The 25,053-nt window shown below is 47.0% G+C and overlaps 1 protein-coding gene across 1 annotated transcript in view; it reads right to left on the bottom strand.

Annotated features, from left to right (window-relative positions):
* The window catches only part of LOC147447413 (glutamate NMDA receptor subunit epsilon-1, putative (DUF3598)), an 81,538-nt gene that overhangs the window by 23,331 nt on the left and 33,154 nt on the right, over positions 1 to 25,053 (bottom strand). Inside the window, exon 5 of the mRNA XM_086523219.1 lies at positions 4,015 to 4,204. Coding sequence (XP_086379345.1) covers positions 4,015 to 4,204 — 190 coding nt within the window. The remainder of the gene's footprint in view (positions 1 to 4,014; positions 4,205 to 25,053) is intronic.

Genomic DNA, 25,053 nt, shown 5'->3' with positions numbered 1-25,053 from the left:
GAGGTGGAGAGTGAGGAGCACTTTGTATGTAGATGCAGAGCATACACTGAGATCAGAGGAAGGTATGAGGCCCTATTCAGAGGACAGCCCACTCTCCGAGAGATCATGGACTCTCGAGATCAGAGACAGCTCGGACGGTTCTTACTAGAGATACAGAGCCATCGGGACACACTACTACAGCCACACACAGCTACACAGACAGAGGGGAGACAGTCGCAGCTCACAGACTTCTTTCAGAGGATTACCGCCCCTCCCCCACCAGACACTCAGAGGGGAGTGACACTCCCACAGGCGGAGGTGAGCCGAGCTAGACGACGACCACGAGTCACAGGCTACAGGGGCGCGAGCTCCCACCACCGACAGATCGAGGAGATCCGAGCCCGGGAGCGCCGTGCCACTGAGGAGCGAGTGGCCCGGATGAGGGCCGACCCAACAGCTTTCATCCGAGCAGCCTTGGCACCAGACCCGCCCATGTACCACATCTTACATCCCCCCATTAGTACAAGATGGAGCTAGATAGCTTGATGCATTCTCATGATTGTACTACCTTGAGCATATAGACATGCATATACCCCTAGAGATAGAGCTCCATCCCTCCTCAAATACCCCACTACCTACACTCAGTTCAGTTTTGTATCAGTTTTTGTTTCATTTGTCTTTCCGATAGACGGATGACATACACACCATGTACATTTGATTTGTCTCATAGGCCGATTTCGGCCTAACATAGACGTTAAAAATCTTTCTTTCTTTCTTTCTTTCTCTCTCTCTCTCGCTCGACTAGATTTTGACACTCAGAGCCATTATTGAGGAGGGTAGACACCATGGCAGGAGGATATATTGTAGCTTTGTGGATTTCTGCAAAGCCTTTGATACAGTGCCACGAGCCAGACTCATACGCAGATTGCAAGACATGGGGGTGCCCATAGAGCTGATCTGGGGGATCTTAGCTTTATACAGGACAGTGGTAGGACAGGTACGCACTACTCAAGGCATGTCCGACATGGTTCACTCCACCATTGGGGTGAAGCAAGGTTGTCCCCTATCTCTGACTCTGTTTGTGGTATATGTAGAGTTTTCAGATTATGTACAGGCAGAGGGTGATAGAGGTGCTCAACTTGCAGGGACATGGATTCCATTGCTATTATATGCTGATGATATTGTGTTGATCTCAGATTCTCCAGAGGGGATGCAGCGTCATTTGGATGCATTGCATGTATTTGCACGGGACATTGGATTGTCTGTGATCCATGGTAAGACCAAGGTAATGGTGTTTAACACCACGGCGCAGTGGGTAAGGAGGTCCGCCCCCACTTTCGCATATGGTCAAGAGATTGTGGAGTATGCAGATACATACACTTATCTTGGGGCGGTTTTCAGTGGTCCAGTATTTTCCCTGAGGCGTGCAGCAGATACGCGATTGACCAAAGCCTATGCAACATTGGGGACACTTGAGAGGATATGTTCGCGGGTTCAATCCCAGGAACCTCCGACAAAGCTTTGGCTCTTTGACACTTTGGTCACTTCGGCCATGCTGTACGGAGTGGAGATATGTGGCCCCTCAGTTGATAATCATAGCAGAGCTGGCAGTACTGATGGATGGAGATGTATGGAGAAGACCTTGGTGTCTATGATTTCCCGGATGATTAGGGCCAAGGCCTCATTACCACATGACATTATTAGGGCGAAGCTCGTTGCTCCTCCAATGGTAGTGGAGGCACTCACTCGATTAGTTTAATTTATGCATAGCACTTGGACTCTCCCTACAGACAGATATGCTCGATTAGCACTAGAGTCTTCGCGACAGCTGGCATTACAGGGAGATAGATCATGTTGGTATACAGAGATGGCATCTTGGTTTCAATTACATGGCTTTAGTATAAATCGGCTACCCCCATTTCAGTACCCTCTAGATGCACCCTCCATCTCCCTCACTAGGGCAGAGATTACCAAGCTCATCAAACAAGACTTGATTCAAATGGATACAAAGAGGACATGGATATAACCTACACATAAGCTAGGTACGAAGATGACTTGAGCATCTTCTCCAACTCACGGAGGATGGTTTTGTGATCAGACCAGGATACATGGACACTCATCTATCCCACGAGATACGATGTGCTATTGGTCAGATACGCACATCCTCACATCAGCTAGAGATCGAGAAAGCCAGATTTAGAGGAGTACCCGCTGAGTCCAGGATTTGTCGGGTGTGCCAGATAGAGCCAGAGACAGCTACATTACATATGTCATTGCCCAATATACTATGAGATACGAGGCCGCTTTCACTGTCTATTCAAAGAGAGTTTTGGCTAGTTTCTAGAGTCATAAGATACCAGGATCAGCGATGCCTCGGATTATACTTACTGGAGATTCGAGACGACCTCTTGAAGAGGGGCACAATGAGAGAGATCCAGCAACAGCGGAAGATTACAGATTTCTTTCAGTCACAGATAGAGGAGTTCGAGCAGTCCCAAGAACATAACAACACCAAAGGCATACTATTTGATCGGGCAATAGAGTTGGGGCGGTCCCGTCGCCCACGGATGAGGGGGCCCTCTCGACATCGACGCAGACTGCGACAAAGGATCCATACAATACTGGCGCAACATAGGAGCCGTCTTGACAGAGTGCCTACCTTGGAGGACATCGAGTCTATATAGCCTTTTGGATACTGATGTATATGTTATGATGCCTCGACTGTCAGCGAGCTCCATTGTATCAGCTCACCCTTTGTATTCCCCTTGTGTCAGCTTGCACCCCACCCCTACCCACTATTTTCTTTTCAGTTCTTTGTACTTTCTGTACCCAGACCTGGTATTAGATTCACCACATGTAACCTTTTGGCCTCATACATCATTTTGGCCTTTTGAAGACGTTAATATTTCATTTCATTTCATTTCTCGGCATAGTTTCCTACGACGTAAAAATTCTCTTCTTCTTCTCCTCCCCCCCCCCCCCCCGGTAGCTTGTCCACATGGCTCAAGTGCAATCCGCACGTGACACTGACACAAGCGGTAAAATAGTTCCTTTCTTTGGATCCGCTTCTTGTTGTGGATTGCTACATTAGCAACTCTGTTGATTATCTAAGTAGTCACTTTGACATTTGGTTCGCTCTATATCCCTCAGTTCAACTGCTTTATCAAATAGGCAACTTCACCATTTTTGCGAGGACCTTATCAGTAGTGACAGCTAGGCAAGTGCTGGTCAGGGAAGGGACCAGGGTTTAAGGGAGGGTCATGGCCAACTGAGGGCACTGTTTCCTGGTGTTTGAGGCAAAAAACAAGCCAAGAGCAGCCCTACCAGACAGGAAAGAAAGGATGTTGAGAAAGAGGGATGCCTCAAAGAGGAGGATGCTGACATGGAAGATTCAAAGCCAAGCCACAAGGCCTGAAAGAGGAGATTAAAAGTCACTCTGCTCAGGAAACGTGCAGAAACAAAACTCCCATTCGATAATACCCTGCCTTCTATTAAAGGGGAAGGGAATCAGCCATGCAGAGAGCCGGAAAAGGTATCAACCAGAGAATTTCTGCGTAAAATACTCTTGCAGCAATTGTTTTAAGGAGCCAACGAGTAGATAGGGTCCAGGCTCCAATAATGAGCTGCACCCAGCCATTTTCTATTGAGGCCAAATGGTTACTTCATTTGAAATAAAGAACTTCAAAAATTAGGCCACTAGGCAAGAATTTGTAGATTGGTAAACTTCTTCTGTGGCTCTGGTGGATTTCTTGCTAGTTACATTAAAATCAAATTCTTCTCAAATTCTCCTCTTTTCACTTGCATTATTGTAATTATAACCTGTGTTAAATTTTCATTGTCAGTTCACCATGCTTTCAAAGAGCCTTTGAGACAACAAGGGTAACAAGGGCACCCAGGAACACAGCCCATGAATGGAGAACAAAGCTATCATTAGCTTGATATAAATTCAAGCAAAAAAAATTCAAAAAAAAACTGTAGGATTAGTTTCTGTCTAAAAGCCCCTCCCAGAAAATATAATGCAAACTGAAGACTTACTGGGATGGTGCTGTTGTCAGCAGACTGAATAAAAGGGCCGTTGTCCCTTTTTTCATGAAACACCCCTATAAAATCGAGGAGGCCACGAGGATCCAGTACATGAAATCCACGCACACGACCGTCACCCTCCTCAGTGTAAAGGCAGCTTTCGCAAACAAGAGCAGGGCGGCGAGAGGGCAGCTTCACACCTCTGAAAGTGGCCAAAAAGAGCAAGCTGTCAAGACTGAGTAGCTAAAAGTCCAATCAGACTATTAAAACTGTATATTTGGAAACCAACACCTCCAAGGCCCTTCATTACCAGCACAACCCTTACACTACCTTTCCACCTAAACGAATCCAGAAAAAGCCCAGATTTATCTTTAAAGGAAAGTGCTAGTCTTATACCTGTCATAGCTGTCGTAAAACAATATAACAATCAACTCCATCATATATAGCACAGGATATAATGACATCCCCACTAAAGACATCAATACCCATAATTACAGGAATGGCCATTTTCAGGTCTCCATTCCCCGTTTCCATTCCAACTTCCCGTTCCGAATCCCCGTTCTATGTTTCAGACGTGAGTATCCGTAACAAGGAATGGCATTCCATGCTTGTTGGCATTCCCTGTTCCCCGTTCCGATTTCCCGTTCCGGGTAACTATGTCACTACCCAATAGGGGCTGGTGGGCTGGGGGGCACATATTCCCATGCAAACCCACCACAACACTTATAAGAGAATAAATACATCGTAAAAGAATACATCAATACAAATGTTTACAACCTGAGCTTCTGCATGGTTTTTTTTTTTTCCAAGAAAAAGATCCTTCCATTAGTTAATAAAACAGCCCACTATAGGGCTACAAACCACCTCTACTAGAGAGGGCTACATCAAAAGCATGGGGAGACTCTCCCAGTGAGTAAACAAAATATGTACAATGAGCTAAATCACAAAATGGGAGGAGGAAAGAACCACACACAGGTGGACGGTAGTGCCATCTGGGCACACCCTAGACCATGGTGAAGAAAGGCCCTCGGCATCAGAGCGCACAAAAGCCTCTCTATGCTCCCACATGCAATCGAAACTGCCCTGAAGTCTCTCGAACTAACCCTTGAGAGTGTGGATCAGCTCCAACCAAAAGTCACGAACAGTCTCTGCCCGTGGGACAGGACAAGCCTCGAAGATGCGGAAGCAACGGGACCGCCAAATGAACCAATGTCACGCCACAGACGAGCTCCCAACATACCTCTCTCACTGCACCACTCCTAAGGGGGTAAGCTCTGTGGCAAGCTGAAGTGTAGGTCAACCCCCCCCTGGATCACCATCATCCTGCTGGTGGAGGCTAGCTCAAAATGGAGCGGAGGGCTCGTGAGGGTGAACCACGCTACAGCACCCCAAGTGTAGTGTCGCGCTGTGGAAAGAGCTCGCATCAGCCGAAGAACCCGAAGCCAAACCTGTTGTGCCATGGGACAGTCCCACAGACAGCTCTGTGTGCAGCTAGCCACTGGAACAAAGTGACTCTCCTTTGTTGTCTGGAGTCCCACAACCGCTCCCAAAAACCTGACAAGAACTCAGCTGTAAGACCCTCCTCCTGCCAATGAGGTGCTACAGCAGGACAAGCCTTTGTGTGCTGCCAGTATGTGGTGCCCCAGTCAAACTGTGTACTGAAAGAAGGGGATCCCAAGGTGATCGGCTAAGAGAAGGGGTCTCTCCAAAACCACTCTCCAGGGTCCCATCGTACTCGTGTCAACAGCCAACTCTCCCACACCCAAAGCCGCCAATGGCCTGTCTCACAATCTGTTGGGTCAAGATCTATGACACAAGTCCTCCCAGAGATGCACGCTACTCGATTCTTCTGGAAACAACACTCTGCAACCTGTGGAGCCACTATTGAGACTCTGTGTAGGCGACCCTCTCCCTAAACCTCAAAGAACGTGGGAGGTATGAACTCCGAGCAAGCACGAAATGCAATGAGGACCTCCAGTCGTGTGAAGGCCCCCATCCATCAAGGAGTTGCTGTCTCTAGAGGGGTGAGCCAATCAGCTGGTAAAGCCTCTGTAATATCCTAGCACATGCTCTGCACCCCTCATGCCTCATAGCTGGATACTCTAAGCGGACAAACCTGAAAATTGAAGCCAGTCGCCGAGAGTGCGGGCTGGACCCTCTGCCATGGGACCCCAAGAAACATGAGGCCTACTACCAACCAGGTGGCCTCTTTGAGTGCTAACCATGGGGTTCCAAACAAGGGGCTGTCTCAAGCGCTCCTCCGTGCAAGTGGGCTGATGTTGCTCCAGGCCACTCCTCAACTGCTCCCGAGACCTAAGCAAGCCTACAGCAAACCGATCCTCCAACCTCCTGCTCAAACCAACTCTGCGCATCTCTGTAAAGATCCACCTAATGGAAGGGCTCCAAGGGCCTCCTCTATGAGGGACTTGAGCTAGAAGCCAGTGAAGCAACAACTCCTTCCAGGGCTCCTCTCCTGCAAGGAGTCCCCTGACCACAAACTTCCCAAGAAGGGCTCTCGTGTGTTGTGTTGGATTGAAACTTGATGATCCCCAACCCCCCCTCAGAACATGGTAAGGTGATGACCTGCCAAGCTACTTTGGCCCGGGCTAACTGCGTGTCCCGCTCTAACCAAAGAAAGTTCCTTATCAGCCTCTCTAGCTGGCTGATACAGGAGCTCGAGAAGATCCAGCAAGACGTGATGTACCACATAGTAGCCAACAGCACCTGGTTGGCCACTACAACTCTGTCTACCAAACAGAGCCATGCCGAGCTCCAATGCATAAATGTAGCCGGAGCATTCGTATGTCCAAATGGCATCACCAAATATTCATGCAAACTCAAAAGTCGTCCTGGAAGTTGTCTTGTAGACGTCTCCAAGAGCAATTTGGATACGATGATGATAACCTCTCTTCGGATCAATTTGGCTAAAGCAAGTAGAAACTGTAACAAACTTGGCCACCCCAAGTCTATAATCTATCGCGACACAAGAGAGAGATTCTGTCACGTGCACATCTAACCCTATGTGCATGTGGACAAGCTATCCCAGTTCTAGGGTTCAGGTTAGACTAGGAAGTGTTCTAGCACCCTTGTGAGCATGTGTGCACGCCGTGCATGTCCAGGCACTTAGAATAGTTGCATACCCTCTGATTGCACACAGCATGATCATTAGCATGACATTCATTACCCATCATGAGCATTTTCCAGAACATAGAACCCCTGTTCCCAAAATATACATTTTTCACTTTTTTTTTTTTTTTTGAGAAAAAGATCCTTCTATTAGTTAATGAAAACTGCCCATAGGGCTACATCCACCTCTGCAAGAGAGGGCTACAACAAGCATGGTGGGGAGACTCTCCCAATGAAAAAACAGCATATGTACAATGGGGCTAAATCAAGAGATGGGAGGAGGGAAAAGCCACACAGGTGGACAGTAGTGCCATCTGAGCACCCCCTAGACCATGGAGTAGAACGGCCCAGGGCGCCAGAGTCGAAGGAAAGCCTCGCGGCGCTCCCGCATGCGGTCGGAGCTGCCCTGTAGTCCCTCAAGCTGTCCTCTGAGAGTATGGATCAGCTCTAGCCAAAAGTCACGAACAGTCTCTGCTGGTGGTACAAGGCGAGCCTCAAAGATGCGGAAACAACGGGCCCGCCAGATGAACCAGAGAGCTAGGCCGCTGATGAGCTCCCAACACTCCGCTCTCTCACTGCTCCACTCCTGTGGAGTAAGGTCTGTAGCAGGCTGGAGTGTAGGTCGACCCCCCTGTATCACTATCATCCTGCTGGTGGAAGATAGCTCAAACTGAAGTGCCGGGCCCGTGAGGGTGGACCAAGCCGCTGCCCCCCAAGTGTACTGTCGAGCCGTGGAGAGGGCAGGCATCAGCCGAAGAACTCGTAGCCACACCTGCTGGGCCGAGGGACAGTCCCAAAGACAGTGACGCTGACTCTCCACCAACTGGTCACAGGCTGTACATGCGGCCAAGAGACCACTATGTACAAGCCAGCTCCCTACTGCTGTGGCTCTGTGTGCAACCAACCACTGGAACAAGGTGACGCGCCTCGGCTGTCTGGAGTCCCACAGCCTCTGCCAAAAAGCTGCCAAGAACTCAACTGTGAGACCCTCCTCCTGCCAATGACGTGCTGCAACGGGGCGGGCCTCACTCTGTGCTGCAAGTATATGACGTCCAAGCCGAACAGTGTATTGAAAGAAAGGGACTCCTAGGCGGTCTGCAGAAGAGAATGGGTCCCTCCATAGCCACTCACCAGGATCCCACTGTACTCGTGCCAGTGGACAGCACTCCCAAGCCCATAGCCTCCAGTGTCCTGTCTCAAGAGCTGCTGGGTCAGGGTCTATGACGCAAGTCCTCCCACAGATGCCCACAACTCGGATCCTCTGGAAACAACACTCTGCTACCTGCGGGGCCTCTACTGCAACTCTCTGTAGTCGTCCCCCACCCTGAAGCTCGAAGAACAGGGCTGGGACAGTCTCTGAGCAAGCCCTGACTGAAATGAGAACCTCCAGTCGTGTGAAGGCTCCCATCCACCGGGGTGCTACTGGCTCGAGAGGCGTGAGCAAGTCAGCTGGAACTGACTCTGAGATGTCCTGACACATGCTCTGAACCCCTCTCATGCCCTGTAGCTGGACAACCTGCACCTCCTCTGACAAACCTGTGAACTCTAGCCAGTCACCTAGAGAGCGCGCTGGACCTGCTGCCATGGGACCCCAAGAAACATGAGGCCTACTCCCAACCAAGTGGCCTCGCTGAGTGCTAACCATGGGGTTCCAGACGAGGGGCTGCCGTAGGCGCTCCTTCGTGCACGTCGGCTGTCTCTGCTCTAGGCCACGCCGTAATAGCTCCCAAGAGCGTTTTTGCATTTCAACCCGTCCTCGTCGTCGACATCGTCGGCAAGACCATTGCATCTAGACCATTGTACGAGATTTGTGCAATCTATAGCATAGACCTCTCTCGCCGTAAAGAGGAGGGTCCTTAGGGGGGGTTTGAGAACCCGTTTGGTGTCGTATCTCTCTCTCTCTCTCTCTCTCTCTCTCTCTCTCTCTCTCTCTCTCTCTCTCTCTCTCTCTCTCTCTCTCTCTCTCTCTCTCTCTCTCTCTCTCTCTCTCTCTCTCTCTCTCTCAGCACTTTCCTTCAAAGTAGCATTCACATTGTTTGTGCTCATTGCACTTGCACTCTCTCTCTAAGAACGGAAGGCTCTCCCTTCCATAAGTAAAAGGAACCCTTGAGCAAAGTTCGGAGCACCCATCCTGAGCACTATCGACATTCACTGCCGCTGCACCTTACAGATTCACTTAAAACACTTCTCAGACAAGTTCAATTGAGTCGACACGGCCCGCATGGTCCGTGACAAGAGAGATTGGCCCCCAAAGACTGGCGCCCCCTTCGGTATTTCTTTTTGTATTAATCTTTGAGCAAAGTACAACTCCCGTGGGTCCTCAGCTCTTTACGTCCACATGCTCTGAAAAGTGAGGCCCTTGGGCTCCTTTTATTCTTACAAGGGATGCCAAAAGCAAAGTCCCAAAGGCCGTTAAACTCAAAGGCAATGAGTCCCAAAAGTAACTAGCTCCAAAAACTACCAAAAACAGCCAGCGTAATTTTCAAAATTCCGTACAGTATGCCACGTCAGCATGTCAGCGTGAAAAGCGGAAATCCGTACTGCTAGTCCACGTGGCATGTCAACGCGAATTTCGCGCGTCCGTACAACTGCCATACAGCATGCCACATCATCTGCCTGTCCGCAGGTGGCCATTTCACGTCATCAATTTGTGACGGACCCTTAAATTGTTAGGTGCAGCGGAATGAATGTTGTATTTTCTCAAGATTAGTGATCTTTATTGCTCAAGGTTCCTTTTAGTTCTTTAGGGAAAGAGAGAGCTTTCCATCTTATGGAGAGTGCTATGATCACGAACAAAGTGAGTGGATTGTGCGTGCAAGTGAATGAGACTGAGAGAAGGAGAGAGAAGAGATACGACACCCGAGAGGTTGTAAAACCCTCCTCCGAAGGCCCCACTCTCGTCGGCGAGAGTGGTCTATTCTTTGATTGCACAAAGGTGTACAATGCGTATGCAATGGACAGATGCAAGTTGGACTATGCCGATGACGACGACGGTGATGACGACGGTGATGATGACGACGGTGATGATGACGACGACTCGATGGCTGAAATCTGTAGGCTTCTAATCGCTGAATTCAGAGACTGTTTCGGTGGCTGAAAATGACTGTTTTGGCTGCGTTTCTATGGCTGAAAATGGGGGAACATCTGCAACCAACTTGGGATGGTTCTGCTACTGAGTCATAGGCTGAAAACTGCGAGGATCTGCTGCTGTTTTGGGCTGAGAATTAAAAACGCTGATGCTGTCCTGTTCTTGCCAAAAACGCCAGGCAGTTTGGGGGTCAGAAAACCAAAAAGCTGGGCTTTGTGGCTGAGATCTTGGCATTAGTAATTGGCTGCAACAACTCTAAGGGCTGAAGTGATTCTGTCGCGGGAAACACAGAGGATGGGGCTGATCTGCAAGCATCTGCTAACGCTAGGGCACTGTGGTTGATGGCGATGAATGCAAGGGAGGAAAACGCCAGGGCTGCTGAGTTGATGCAAAAACGCCAAGGAGAGAAGATGCAAAAACGCGAAGGATGGTCTGAGGGGGTACTGCTGAGAAGTTGCCTGTTGAGCGGGAAGCTCCTGCTACCTCTTCTGCCAGAAAGTGCTAACTTGGGTTTGCTTATATATTAACTTAGCAAAATTGCCCTACCTACTTTTGTTGGAAAGTCACTTAAAATTAATAAGTGAAAATACCAATAAATAGGAAAATAGGTTAAATGCACTGAAAAATTCCCCTAACTGATGCTAATGGAGTCTGATGGGAATTCCGATGATCATGTTGTGTGCAACCGGAGGATATGCATCTATGCTAAGTGACTGGGCATGCACGGTCTACGAATAGACTCACAAAAGTGCCAGATCACTGCTAATCTAGACTTGATTGAACTGACTGAACCCTGTTGTGGTGTAGCTTGTCCACGGACACATAGGGTTGGGATGTGTCACGTGACATCCCCTCCTTTTCAAAGTGAGGTACTGGTACCGAACTGTATGGCGTCGAGGGAGGTCGCCAACAGCATCCAAAATCCTGGAAGGGACTCTTCGCCGGCCCACTCTGCCGTGTGGATCGAGCGGTACTTGAACTTCATAAAGGTCTGCAATGCTTGCTTCTTTGGGCCGCGCCGAAAGCGACTCAAAGTCTTCTGAATCTCGTTTCTTGCTCCAACTTCGTGTAGAGTCCGGCTTCTTTCGTCTTTAAGAATCTCCATGGCTGAAAATTCCTGGAACCAACACAAAACCATGAACATACCCATTCCATGTAAAGTGAAGGAAAAAAATCTTGTCTTCTCTAAAGACTGTGCATGCAATGTAGATGAACAAATAGACGGAGTGACAACCCGTTCATCAAACACATGCAAACAATGAGGTCGAATTCTTTTCTGTTTGATCAAAATCAATCAACTGTGGCAAATCACGATGGAAATGCCCATGCTTGGTGCTCATACAATCATATGCTCTTTCGGAAACTGTGTCATGCCAAGGAAGAGACGTGGAATGTGACTTCTTGACATACAAACTTTTCAGCTTTTCATGAAAAATCCGCATACATTCGTGCTCATCCATGAGAGAAACGTGCTCAACATGCAATATGTCATGCCTAGTAAAAGGGATCACATAACGATGTTGACTAAAGTACAGAAAACCTTCACGAATGAAACACTCGAACAATGCGTGCGTATCAATCATGGGAACACACAATACTTCCTGTAAGGGCTCTTTGGACCAAGGCTCGAGAGCCAAGATCGCTTCTTCGGGATCTATCGAATCTTCTTGTGGGGGATCTGTGGACCTGGACTCGAAAGCCAAGATCGATTCTTGGTGATTAATCGAATCTACAACGAGGTTAGCTTCGCTAGAAAAAGCATTAACTAACACATCATCCTTGTGAACAATCACATCTTGTTCATGCAATTCATCATGCTTGTCTTTATCATCCAAATCATCATGCAAATCATGGTCAATCAAATCATCATCATGCTTCACACAATCATGCAAATCCTGTGTGTCATGCTGTGGAGAAAGAGAGACTGAGAGAATCTCCTTAGCCCGAATCCTTTCAATCTTATCCTGCATATTAGCAATGAGAGATGGAGAATGAGCAATGTCCTCTCCATGAATGACAATAGGAGAATCACTTTTGGCATTGAGAGTTATAGTGTTAGTTAGAAAATCCATGAGAGCGTCATTATTACGAAACCATCGAATGCCCAAAATCATATCACATCCTGAGAGAGGAAAAACAACAAATCTTCTAGTGAAGGCAGTCTGTTTAATTGCAAATAACACATCAAGGCATTCCTCGGTGATGAGAGCGTCCATACCAGGACGAAAGCCAGAGACCTCGATAGGAGATTTCGGACTAACTTCGAGGCGGGCTCTCTCAACAAGAGAGGAATTGATCACAAAACGGTGCCCCGATGTACGACCATAACATTTAATGAGAGAATCATCAATGGGAGGGTCCTGAGAAACTTTGGGCATAATCGTGTTATCATTCATTGCATTGACTGATGTAGTGGGTGCTGTGGGTTCTTTAGATTCATTCGATTCAAGCTTAGGACATGTTCTTTTTATGTGACCCTTAATGTGACAATGAAAACAACGACCTTCTTTAGAATACGTGCTTTGTTCTTCCGACGTGATGTATCCTCCTACAATTCCTTGTGCCACCTTTTTATCTAGAGTAAGCTTAGGTTTAGCAATTGTGTTAGCCTTACCCTTAGATTCATTGGAAGAATTCTTTGATGAGATACTGTTGGCAGATTGGTTAGAAGAGTTATCATTCTTACCATTCTTACCGTTCTTACCGTTCTGAGGAGTCTGCGAGGTACTTGTGGAAGTCTTGTTCTCCTTAGGCTTTCCCTTGTTGTGCTACATCTCCTGTGCAATAGCAATAGCTACCGCCTTGTTGAGATTGATTGGATCGAGTACCTCGACATCCTACTTGATATACTTATCCAATCCAAAGAGAAAAGCCTCTTTGCGCTCTTCATCCGACATGGGTAGTTGGGTATCTAGCTGCAAAACACGATTAGAAAAAGACATAACCGGCATACCATTTTGCTTGAGAGCTCGCTAATCGTCCTTCAATCGTGCAAGGTACTGAGGTGGCATAAACCGCGCCTTGAGCTTGTCTTGGAAATCAGCCCAACTAAAAGAGAGGGGCGTGAAATCGTCGACTGCCTCTAGGTGCGCGGCTAGCTGTACCTCTTGCCATGCATGGTACCAATTAATGGCATCACCGGCAAGGTACATGGCTGCCGTCAAAACTTTTCTATTTCCTGTCTTCTTAGTTGTCACAAAATAAGCATTAAATTGATGCAACCAAGAATGAATAACTGTAGCATCCATCTTACCGTCATACTTACAGAAAGTCAAATTTTCTGTGACTGGATCGTTGGAATCCGCGTCGTGGCTTGCGCCACTTAACGAACTTCCACGATCTTTGGGTGGTTCGGTCTTCGAGGCTAGGATTTTGGCAATAAATTCTTGATTGCGAAGCTCGCTTTGAGCTTCACGCTCAGCGTCCTTTTCTGCTTTTCGTGCATCTCGTTCATCGCGCTCGCGTTCGAGAGCAAGTCGATTTTCTTCTTGTTTTGCGGCAAGAGCAATGCGCTCACGTTCCTGAGCAAGTCGATTTTCTTCTTGTCGTGCGGCCAATCTTGCGTTTCTTTCGTCGCGCTCGCGATCCTTGGCTTCTTGTGCACGGTCCTTTGTTGCTTGTTCTTCTGCTTTGCTTGCGAGTTGTGCCAATGCAACTCGATTCGTTTCTTGTTGTTGTGCCATCATGTCCAACATCGACTTGACCATCATCTCCATAGGAGTGAGGACAACTCGTGGCGTAGATGGCGAAGGGGGAGGGTTGGAAAAATCTCCTGGTGGGGAGAATCCTTCGTCGCCTCTCTCATGCTCATCACCTGAATGCGAAGTATCCATGCCGCTTCGGGTGACGACCATGCACTAGGATCTTTGGTTCTTAAGTTCACGAGGAACTTGGTTCTTGAGGTTCTTGAGGTTCTTGATTCGTGAGAATCTTGGGTTCTTGAGGTTCTTGAGGTTCTTGAGTCTTGAGGGTCTTGGGTTCTTGGGGTTCTTGAGGTTTTCTTTAGCTTGCAAATCGCGTTGGAGAAGGATCTTCTCTTCACCCGAGTTCTACTCCTTTCTGCCAGCGCACCCCTTCGCAGCCTTGCGCTCACACCAAGGTTGCTTTTTCCCACCTCACGTCGATTGGCCGGCCACTAAGTGCACGGTCCGCTCTCAATGAGTGAAAAGAGAAACAAGGGGAGGCTGGACAAGCCCTTCTTTCTTGGGATTCCTGTCACTCTTCAACAAAACACGATTAGGAATCGCCACGCCCAAGTAAACTTGGGTTCGTGCGATCGCAACAAGCAAAAAAATTCTTGTGATTCTTGTGGTTCTTTCCTTCAATAATGCAGAACACTTCCAAAGCTCTGATACCAATGTTAGGTGCAGCGGAATGAATGTTGTATTTTCTCAAGATTAGTAATCTTTATTGCTCAAGGTTCCTTTTAGTTCTTTAGGGAAAGAGAGAGCTTTCCGTCTTATGGAGAATGCTATGATCACGAACAAAGTGAGTGGATTGTGCGTGCAAGTGAATGAGACTGAGAGAAGTAGAGAGAAGAGATACGACACCCGAGAGGTTGTAAAACCCTCCTCCGAAGGCCCCACTCTCGTCGGCGAGAGTGGTCTATTCTTTGATTGCACAAAGGTGTACAATGCGTATGCAATGGACAGATGCAAGTTGGACTATGCCGATGACGACGACGGTGATGACGACGACTCCTCGATGGCTGAAATCTGTAGGCTTCTAATCGCTGAATTCAGAGACTGTTTCGGTGGCTGAAAATGACTGTTTTGGCTGCGTTTCTATGGCTGAAAATGGGGGAACATCTGCAACCAACTTGGGATGGTTCTGCTACTGAGTCATAGGCTGAAAACTGCGAGGATCTGCTGCTGTTTTGGGCTGAGAATTAAAAACGCTGATGCTGTCCTGTTCTTGCCAAAAACGCCAGGCAGTTTGGGGGTCAGAAAACCAAAAAGCTGGGCTTTGTGGCTGAGATCTTGGCATTAGTAATTGGCTGCAACAACTCTAAGGGCTGAAGTGATTCTGTCGCGGGAAACACAGAGGATGGGGCTGATCTGCAAGCATCTGCTAACGCTAGGGCACTGTGGTTGATGGCGATGAATGCAAGGGAGGAAAACGCCAGGGCTGCTGAGTTGATGCAAAAACGCCAAGGAGAGAAGATGCAAAAACGCGAAGGATGGTCTGAGGGGGTACTGCTGAGAAGTTGCCTGTTGAGCGGGAAGCTCCTGCTACCTCTTCTGCCAGAAAGTGCTAACTTGGGTTTGCTTATATATTAACTTAGCAAAATTGCCCTACCTACTTTTGTTGGAAAGTCACTTAAAATTAATAAGTGAAAATACCAATAAATAGGAAAATAGGTTAAATGCACTGAAAAATTCCCCTAACTGATGCTAATGGAGTCTGATGGGAATTCCGATGATCATGTTGTGTGCAACCGGAGGATATGCATCTATGCTAAGTGACTGGGCATGCACGGTCTACGAATAGACTCACAAAAGTGCCAGATCACTGCTAATCTAGACTTGATTGAACTGACTGAACCCTGTTGTGGTGTAGCTTGTCCACGGACACATAGGGTTGGGATGTGTCACGTGACATCCCCTCCTTTTCAAAGTGAGGTACTGGTACCGAACTGTATGGCGTCGAGGGAGGTCGCCAACAGCATCCGAAATCCTGGAAGGGACTCTTCGCCGGCCCACTCTGCCGTGTGGATCGAGCGGTACTTGAACTTCATAAAGGTCTGCAATGCTTGCTTCTTTGGGCCGCGCCGAAAGCGACTCAAAGTCTTCTGAATCTCGTTTCTTGCTCCAACTTCGTGTAGAGTCCGGCTTCTTTCGTCTTTAAGAATCTCCATGGCTGAAAATTCCTGGAACCAACACAAAACCATGAACATACCCATTCCATGTAAAGTGAAGGAAAAAAATCTTGTCTTCTCTAAAGACTGTGCATGCAATGTAGATGAACAAATAGACGGAGTGACAACCCGTTCATCAAACACATGCAAACAATGAGGTCGAATTCTTTTCTGTTTGATCAAAATCAATCAACTGTGGCAAATCACGATGGAAATGCCCATGCTTGGTGCTCATACAATCATATGCTCTTTCGGAAACTGTGTCATGCCAAGGAAGAGACGTGGAATGTGACTTCTTGACATACAAACTTTTCAGCTTTTCATGAAAAATCCGCATACATTCGTGCTCATCCATGAGAGAAACGTGCTCAACATGCAATATGTCATGCCTAGTAAAAGGGATCACATAACGATGTTGACTAAAGTACAGAAAACCTTCACGAATGAAACACTCGAACAATGCGTGCGTATCAATCATGGGAACACACAATACTTCCTGTAAGGGCTCTTTGGACCAAGGCTCGAGAGCCAAGATCGCTTCTTCGGGATCTATCGAATCTTCTTGTGGGGGATCTGTGGACCTGGACTCGAAAGCCAAGATCGATTCTTGGTGATTAATCGAATCTACAACGAGGTTAGCTTCGCTAGAAAAAGCATTAACTAACACATCATCCTTGTGAACAATCACATCTTGTTCATGCAATTCATCATGCTTGTCTTTATCATCCAAATCATCATGCAAATCATGGTCAATCAAATCATCATCATGCTTCACACAATCATGCAAATCCTGTGTGTCATGCTGTGGAGAAAGAGAGACTGAGAGAATCTCCTTAGCCCGAATCCTTTCAATCTTATCCTGCATATTAGCAATGAGAGATGGAGAATGAGCAATGTCCTCTCCATGAATGACAATAGGAGAATCACTTTTGGCATTGAGAGTTATAGTGTTAGTTAGAAAATCCATGAGAGCGTCATTATTACGAAACCATCGAATGCCCAAAATCATATCACATCCTGAGAGAGGAAAAACAACAAATCTTCTAGTGAAGGCAGTCTGTTTAATTGCAAATAACACATCAAGGCATTCCTCGGTGATGAGAGCGTCCATACCAGGACGAAAGCCAGAGACCTCGATAGGAGATTTCGGACTAACTTCGAGGCGGGCTCTCTCAACAAGAGAGGAATTGATCACAAAACGGTGCCCCGATGTACGACCATAACATTTAATGAGAGAATCATCAATGGGAGGGTCCTGAGAAACTTTGGGCATAATCGTGTTATCATTCATTGCATTGACTGATGTAGTGGGTGCTGTGGGTTCTTTAGATTCATTCGATTCAAGCTTAGGACATGTTCTTTTTATGTGACCCTTAATGTGACAATGAAAACAACGACCTTCTTTAGAATACGTGCTTTGTTCTTCCGACGTGATGTATCCTCCTACAATTCCTTGTGCCACCTTTTTATCTAGAGTAAGCTTAGGTTTAGCAATTGTGTTAGCCTTACCCTTAGATTCATTGGAAGAATTCTTTGATGAGATACTGTTGGCAGATTGGTTAGAAGAGTTATCATTCTTACCATTCTTACCGTTCTTACCGTTCTGAGGAGTCTGCGAGGTACTTGTGGAAGTCTTGTTCTCCTTAGGCTTTCCCTTGTTGTGCTACATCTCCTGTGCAATAGCAATAGCTACCGCCTTGTTGAGATTGATTGGATCGAGTACCTCGACATCCTACTTGATATACTTATCCAATCCAAAGAGAAAAGCCTCTTTGCGCTCTTCATCCGACATGGGTAGTTGGGTATCTAGCTGCAAAACACGATTAGAAAAAGACATAACCGGCATACCATTTTGCTTGAGAGCTCGCTAATCGTCCTTCAATCGTGCAAGGTACTGAGGTGGCATAAACCGCGCCTTGAGCTTGTCTTGGAAATCAGCCCAACTAAAAGAGAGGGGCGTGAAATCGTCGACTGCCTCTAGGTGCGCGGCTAGCTGTACCTCTTGCCATGCATGGTACCAATTAATGGCATCACCGGCAAGGTACATAGCTGCCGTCAAAACTTTTCTATTTCCTGTCTTCTTAGTTGTCACAAAATAAGCATTAAATTGATGCAACCAAGAATGAATAACTGTAGCATCCATCTTACCGTCATACTTACAGAAAGTCAAATTTTCTGTGACTGGATCGTTGGAATCCGCGTCGTGGCTTGCGCCACTTAACGAACTTCCACGATCTTTGGGTGGTTCGGTCTTCGAGGCTAGGATTTTGGCAATAAATTCTTGATTGCGAAGCTCGCTTTGAGCTTCACGCTCAGCGTCCTTTTCTGCTTTTCGTGCATCTCGTTCATCGCGCTCGCGTTCGAGAGCAAGTCGATTTTCTTCTTGTTTTGCGGCAAGAGCAATGCGCTCACGTTCCTGAGCAAGTCGATTTTCTTCTTGTCGTGCGGCCAATCTTGCGTTTCTTTCGTCGCGCTCGCGATCCTTGGCTTCTTGTGCACGGTCCTTTGTTGCTTGTTCTTCTGCTTTGCTTGCGAGTTGTGCCAATGCAACTCGATTCGTTTCTTGTTGTTGTGCCATCATGTCCAACATCGACTTGACCATCATCTCCATAGGAGTGAGGACAACTCGTGGCGTAGATGGCGAAGGGGGAGGGTTGGAAAAATCTCCTGGTGGGGAGAATCCTTCGTCGCCTCTCTCATGCTCATCACCTGAATGCGAAGTATCCATGCCGCTTCGGGTGACGACCATGCACTAGGATCTTTGGTTCTTAAGTTCACGAGGAACTTGGTTCTTGAGGTTCTTGAGGTTCTTGATTCGTGAGAATGTTGGGTTCTTGAGGTTCTTGAGGTTCTTGAGTCTTGAGGGTCTTGGGTTCTTGGGGTTCTTGAGGTTTTCTTTAGCTTGCAAATCGCGTTGGAGAAGGATCTTCTCTTCACCCGAGTTCTACTCCTTTCTGCCAGCGCACCCCTTCGCAGCCTTGCGCTCACACCAAGGTTGCTTTTTCCCACCTCACGTCGATTGGCCGGCCACTAAGTGCACGGTCCGCTCTCAATGAGTGAAAAGAGAAACAAGGGGAGGCTGGACAAGCCCTTCTTTCTTGGGATTCCTGTCACTCTTCAACAAAACACGATTAGGAATCGCCACGCCCAAGTAAACTTGGGTTCGTGCGATCGCAACAAGCAAAAAAATTCTTGTGATTCTTGTGGTTCTTTCCTTCAATAATGCAGAACACTTCCAAAGCTCTGATACCAATGTTAGGTGCAGCGGAATGAATGTTGTATTTTCTCAAGATTAGTAATCTTTATTGCTCAAGGTTCCTTTTAGTTCTTTAGGGAAAGAGAGAGCTTTCCGTCTTATGGAGAATGCTATGATCACGAACAAAGTGAGTGGATTGTGCGTGCAAGTGAATGAGACTGAGAGAAGTAGAGAGAAGAGATACGACACCCGAGAGGTTGTAAAACCCTCCTCCGAAGGCCCCACTCTCGTCGGCGAGAGTGGTCTATTCTTTGATTGCACAAAGGTGTACAATGCGTATGCAATGGACAGATGCAAGTTGGACTATGCCGATGACGACGACGGTGATGACGACGACGACTCGATGGCTGAAATCTGTAGGCTTCTAATCGCTGAATTCAGAGACTGTTTCGGTGGCTGAAAATGACTGTTTTGGCTGCGTTTCTATGGCTGAAAATGGGGGAACATCTGCAACCAACTTGGGATGGTTCTGCTACTGAGTCATAGGCTGAAAACTGCGAGGATCTGCTGCTGTTTTGGGCTGAGAATTAAAAACGCTGATGCTGTCCTGTTCTTGCCAAAAACGCCAGGCAGTTTGGGGGTCAGAAAACCAAAAAGCTGGGCTTTGTGGCTGAGATCTTGGCATTAGTAATTGGCTGCAACAACTCTAAGGGCTGAAGTGATTCTGTCGCGGGAAACACAGAGGATGGGGCTGATCTGCAAGCATCTGCTAACGCTAGGGCACTGTGGTTGATGGCGATGAATGCAAGGGAGGAAAACGCCAGGGCTGCTGAGTTGATGCAAAAACGCCAAGGAGAGAAGATGCAAAAACGCGAAGGATGGTCTGAGGGGGTACTGCTGAGAAGTTGCCTGTTGAGCGGGAAGCTCCTGCTACCTCTTCTGCCAGAAAGTGCTAACTTGGGTTTGCTTATATATTAACTTAGCAAAATTGCCCTACCTACTTTTGTTGGAAAGTCACTTAAAATTAATAAGTGAAAATACCAATAAATAGGAAAATAGGTTAAATGCACTGAAAAATTCCCCTAACTGATGCTAATGGAGTCTGATGGGAATTCCGATGATCATGTTGTGTGCAACCGGAGGATATGCATCTATGCTAAGTGACTGGGCATGCACGGTCTACGAATAGACTCACAAAAGTGCCAGATCACTGCTAATCTAGACTTGATTGAACTGACTGAACCCTGTTGTGGTGTAGCTTGTCCACGGACACATAGGGTTGGGATGTGTCACGTGACATCCCCTCCTTTTCAAAGTGAGGTACTGGTACCGAACTGTATGGCGTCGAGGGAGGTCGCCAACAGCATCCGAAATCCTGGAAGGGACTCTTCGCCGGCCCACTCTGCCGTGTGGATCGAGCGGTACTTGAACTTCATAAAGGTCTGCAATGCTTGCTTCTTTGGGCCGCGCCGAAAGCGACTCAAAGTCTTCTGAATCTCGTTTCTTGCTCCAACTTCGTGTAGAGTCCGGCTTCTTTCGTCTTTAAGAATCTCCATGGCTGAAAATTCCTGGAACCAACACAAAACCATGAACATACCCATTCCATGTAAAGTGAAGGAAAAAAATCTTGTCTTCTCTAAAGACTGTGCATGCAATGTAGATGAACAAATAGACGGAGTGACAACCCGTTCATCAAACACATGCAAACAATGAGGTCGAATTCTTTTCTGTTTGATCAAAATCAATCAACTGTGGCAAATCACGATGGAAATGCCCATGCTTGGTGCTCATACAATCATATGCTCTTTCGGAAACTGTGTCATGCCAAGGAAGAGACGTGGAATGTGACTTCTTGACATACAAACTTTTCAGCTTTTCATGAAAAATCCGCATACATTCGTGCTCATCCATGAGAGAAACGTGCTCAACATGCAATATGTCATGCCTAGTAAAAGGGATCACATAACGATGTTGACTAAAGTACAGAAAACCTTCACGAATGAAACACTCGAACAATGCGTGCGTATCAATCATGGGAACACACAATACTTCCTGTAAGGGCTCTTTGGACCAAGGCTCGAGAGCCAAGATCGCTTCTTCGGGATCTATCGAATCTTCTTGTGGGGGATCTGTGGACCTGGACTCGAAAGCCAAGATCGATTCTTGGTGATTAATCGAATCTACAACGAGGTTAGCTTCGCTAGAAAAAGCATTAACTAACACATCATCCTTGTGAACAATCACATCTTGTTCATGCAATTCATCATGCTTGTCTTTATCATCCAAATCATCATGCAAATCATGGTCAATCAAATCATCATCATGCTTCACACAATCATGCAAATCCTGTGTGTCATGCTGTGGAGAAAGAGAGACTGAGAGAATCTCCTTAGCCCGAATCCTTTCAATCTTATCCTGCATATTAGCAATGAGAGATGGAGAATGAGCAATGTCCTCTCCATGAATGACAATAGGAGAATCACTTTTGGCATTGAGAGTTATAGTGTTAGTTAGAAAATCCATGAGAGCGTCATTATTACGAAACCATCGAATGCCCAAAATCATATCACATCCTGAGAGAGGAAAAACAACAAATCTTCTAGTGAAGGCAGTCTGTTTAATTGCAAATAACACATCAAGGCATTCCTCGGTGATGAGAGCGTCCATACCAGGACGAAAGCCAGAGACCTCGATAGGAGATTTCGGACTAACTTCGAGGCGGGCTCTCTCAACAAGAGAGGAATTGATCACAAAACGGTGCCCCGATGTACGACCATAACATTTAATGAGAGAATCATCAATGGGAGGGTCCTGAGAAACTTTGGGCATAATCGTGTTATCATTCATTGCATTGACTGATGTAGTGGGTGCTGTGGGTTCTTTAGATTCATTCGATTCAAGCTTAGGACATGTTCTTTTTATGTGACCCTTAATGTGACAATGAAAACAACGACCTTCTTTAGAATACGTGCTTTGTTCTTCCGACGTGATGTATCCTCCTACAATTCCTTGTGCCACCTTTTTATCTAGAGTAAGCTTAGGTTTAGCAATTGTGTTAGCCTTACCCTTAGATTCATTGGAAGAATTCTTTGATGAGATACTGTTGGCAGATTGGTTAGAAGAGTTATCATTCTTACCATTCTTACCGTTCTTACCGTTCTGAGGAGTCTGCGAGGTACTTGTGGAAGTCTTGTTCTCCTTAGGCTTTCCCTTGTTGTGCTACATCTCCTGTGCAATAGCAATAGCTACCGCCTTGTTGAGATTGATTGGATCGAGTACCTCGACATCCTACTTGATATACTTATCCAATCCAAAGAGAAAAGCCTCTTTGCGCTCTTCATCCGACATGGGTAGTTGGGTATCTAGCTGCAAAACACGATTAGAAAAAGACATAACCGGCATACCATTTTGCTTGAGAGCTCGCTAATCGTCCTTCAATCGTGCAAGGTACTGAGGTGGCATAAACCGCGCCTTGAGCTTGTCTTGGAAATCAGCCCAACTAAAAGAGAGGGGCGTGAAATCGTCGACTGCCTCTAGGTGCGCGGCTAGCTGTACCTCTTGCCATGCATGGTACCAATTAATGGCATCACCGGCAAGGTACATAGCTGCCGTCAAAACTTTTCTATTTCCTGTCTTCTTAGTTGTCACAAAATAAGCATTAAATTGATGCAACCAAGAATGAATAACTGTAGCATCCATCTTACCGTCATACTTACAGAAAGTCAAATTTTCTGTGACTGGATCGTTGGAATCCGCGTCGTGGCTTGCGCCACTTAACGAACTTCCACGATCTTTGGGTGGTTCGGTCTTCGAGGCTAGGATTTTGGCAATAAATTCTTGATTGCGAAGCTCGCTTTGAGCTTCACGCTCAGCGTCCTTTTCTGCTTTTCGTGCATCTCGTTCATCGCGCTCGCGTTCGAGAGCAAGTCGATTTTCTTCTTGTTTTGCGGCAAGAGCAATGCGCTCACGTTCCTGAGCAAGTCGATTTTCTTCTTGTCGTGCGGCCAATCTTGCGTTTCTTTCGTCGCGCTCGCGATCCTTGGCTTCTTGTGCACGGTCCTTTGTTGCTTGTTCTTCTGCTTTGCTTGCGAGTTGTGCCAATGCAACTCGATTCGTTTCTTGTTGTTGTGCCATCATGTCCAACATCGACTTGACCATCATCTCCATAGGAGTGAGGACAACTCGTGGCGTAGATGGCGAAGGGGGAGGGTTGGAAAAATCTCCTGGTGGGGAGAATCCTTCGTCGCCTCTCTCATGCTCATCACCTGAATGCGAAGTATCCATGCCGCTTCGGGTGACGACCATGCACTAGGATCTTTGGTTCTTAAGTTCACGAGGAACTTGGTTCTTGAGGTTCTTGAGGTTCTTGATTCGTGAGAATCTTGGGTTCTTGAGGTTCTTGAGGTTCTTGAGTCTTGAGGGTCTTGGGTTCTTGGGGTTCTTGAGGTTTTCTTTAGCTTGCAAATCGCGTTGGAGAAGGATCTTCTCTTCACCCGAGTTCTACTCCTTTCTGCCAGCGCACCCCTTCGCAGCCTTGCGCTCACACCAAGGTTGCTTTTTCCCACCTCACGTCGATTGGCCGGCCACTAAGTGCACGGTCCGCTCTCAATGAGTGAAAAGAGAAACAAGGGGAGGCTGGACAAGCCCTTCTTTCTTGGGATTCCTGTCACTCTTCAACAAAACACGATTAGGAATCGCCACGCCCAAGTAAACTTGGGTTCGTGCGATCGCAACAAGCAAAAAAATTCTTGTGATTCTTGTGGTTCTTTCCTTCAATAATGCAGAACACTTCCAAAGCTCTGATACCAATGTTAGGTGCAGCGGAATGAATGTTGTATTTTCTCAAGATTAGTAATCTTTATTGCTCAAGGTTCCTTTTAGTTCTTTAGGGAAAGAGAGAGCTTTCCGTCTTATGGAGAATGCTATGATCACGAACAAAGTGAGTGGATTGTGCGTGCAAGTGAATGAGACTGAGAGAAGTAGAGAGAAGAGATACGACACCCGAGAGGTTGTAAAACCCTCCTCCGAAGGCCCCACTCTCGTCGGCGAGAGTGGTCTATTCTTTGATTGCACAAAGGTGTACAATGCGTATGCAATGGACAGATGCAAGTTGGACTATGCCGATGACGACGACGGTGATGACGACGACGACTCGATGGCTGAAATCTGTAGGCTTCTAATCGCTGAATTCAGAGACTGTTTCGGTGGCTGAAAATGACTGTTTTGGCTGCGTTTCTATGGCTGAAAATGGGGGAACATCTGCAACCAACTTGGGATGGTTCTGCTACTGAGTCATAGGCTGAAAACTGCGAGGATCTGCTGCTGTTTTGGGCTGAGAATTAAAAACGCTGATGCTGTCCTGTTCTTGCCAAAAACGCCAGGCAGTTTGGGGGTCAGAAAACCAAAAAGCTGGGCTTTGTGGCTGAGATCTTGGCATTAGTAATTGGCTGCAACAACTCTAAGGGCTGAAGTGATTCTGTCGCGGGAAACACAGAGGATGGGGCTGATCTGCAAGCATCTGCTAACGCTAGGGCACTGTGGTTGATGGCGATGAATGCAAGGGAGGAAAACGCCAGGGCTGCTGAGTTGATGCAAAAACGCCAAGGAGAGAAGATGCAAAAACGCGAAGGATGGTCTGAGGGGGTACTGCTGAGAAGTTGCCTGTTGAGCGGGAAGCTCCTGCTACCTCTTCTGCCAGAAAGTGCTAACTTGGGTTTGCTTATATATTAACTTAGCAAAATTGCCCTACCTACTTTTGTTGGAAAGTCACTTAAAATTAATAAG

The sequence above is a fragment of the Adiantum capillus-veneris genome, chromosome 11, assembly GCF_014529385.1.
Source record: "Adiantum capillus-veneris isolate H3 chromosome 11, ASM1452938v2, whole genome shotgun sequence".
NCBI classification, from domain to species: domain Eukaryota; kingdom Viridiplantae; phylum Streptophyta; class Polypodiopsida; order Polypodiales; family Pteridaceae; genus Adiantum; species Adiantum capillus-veneris.
The sequence above is the reverse complement of the archived record's forward strand: the minus strand, read 5'-3'. Positions and strand labels throughout refer to the sequence as shown.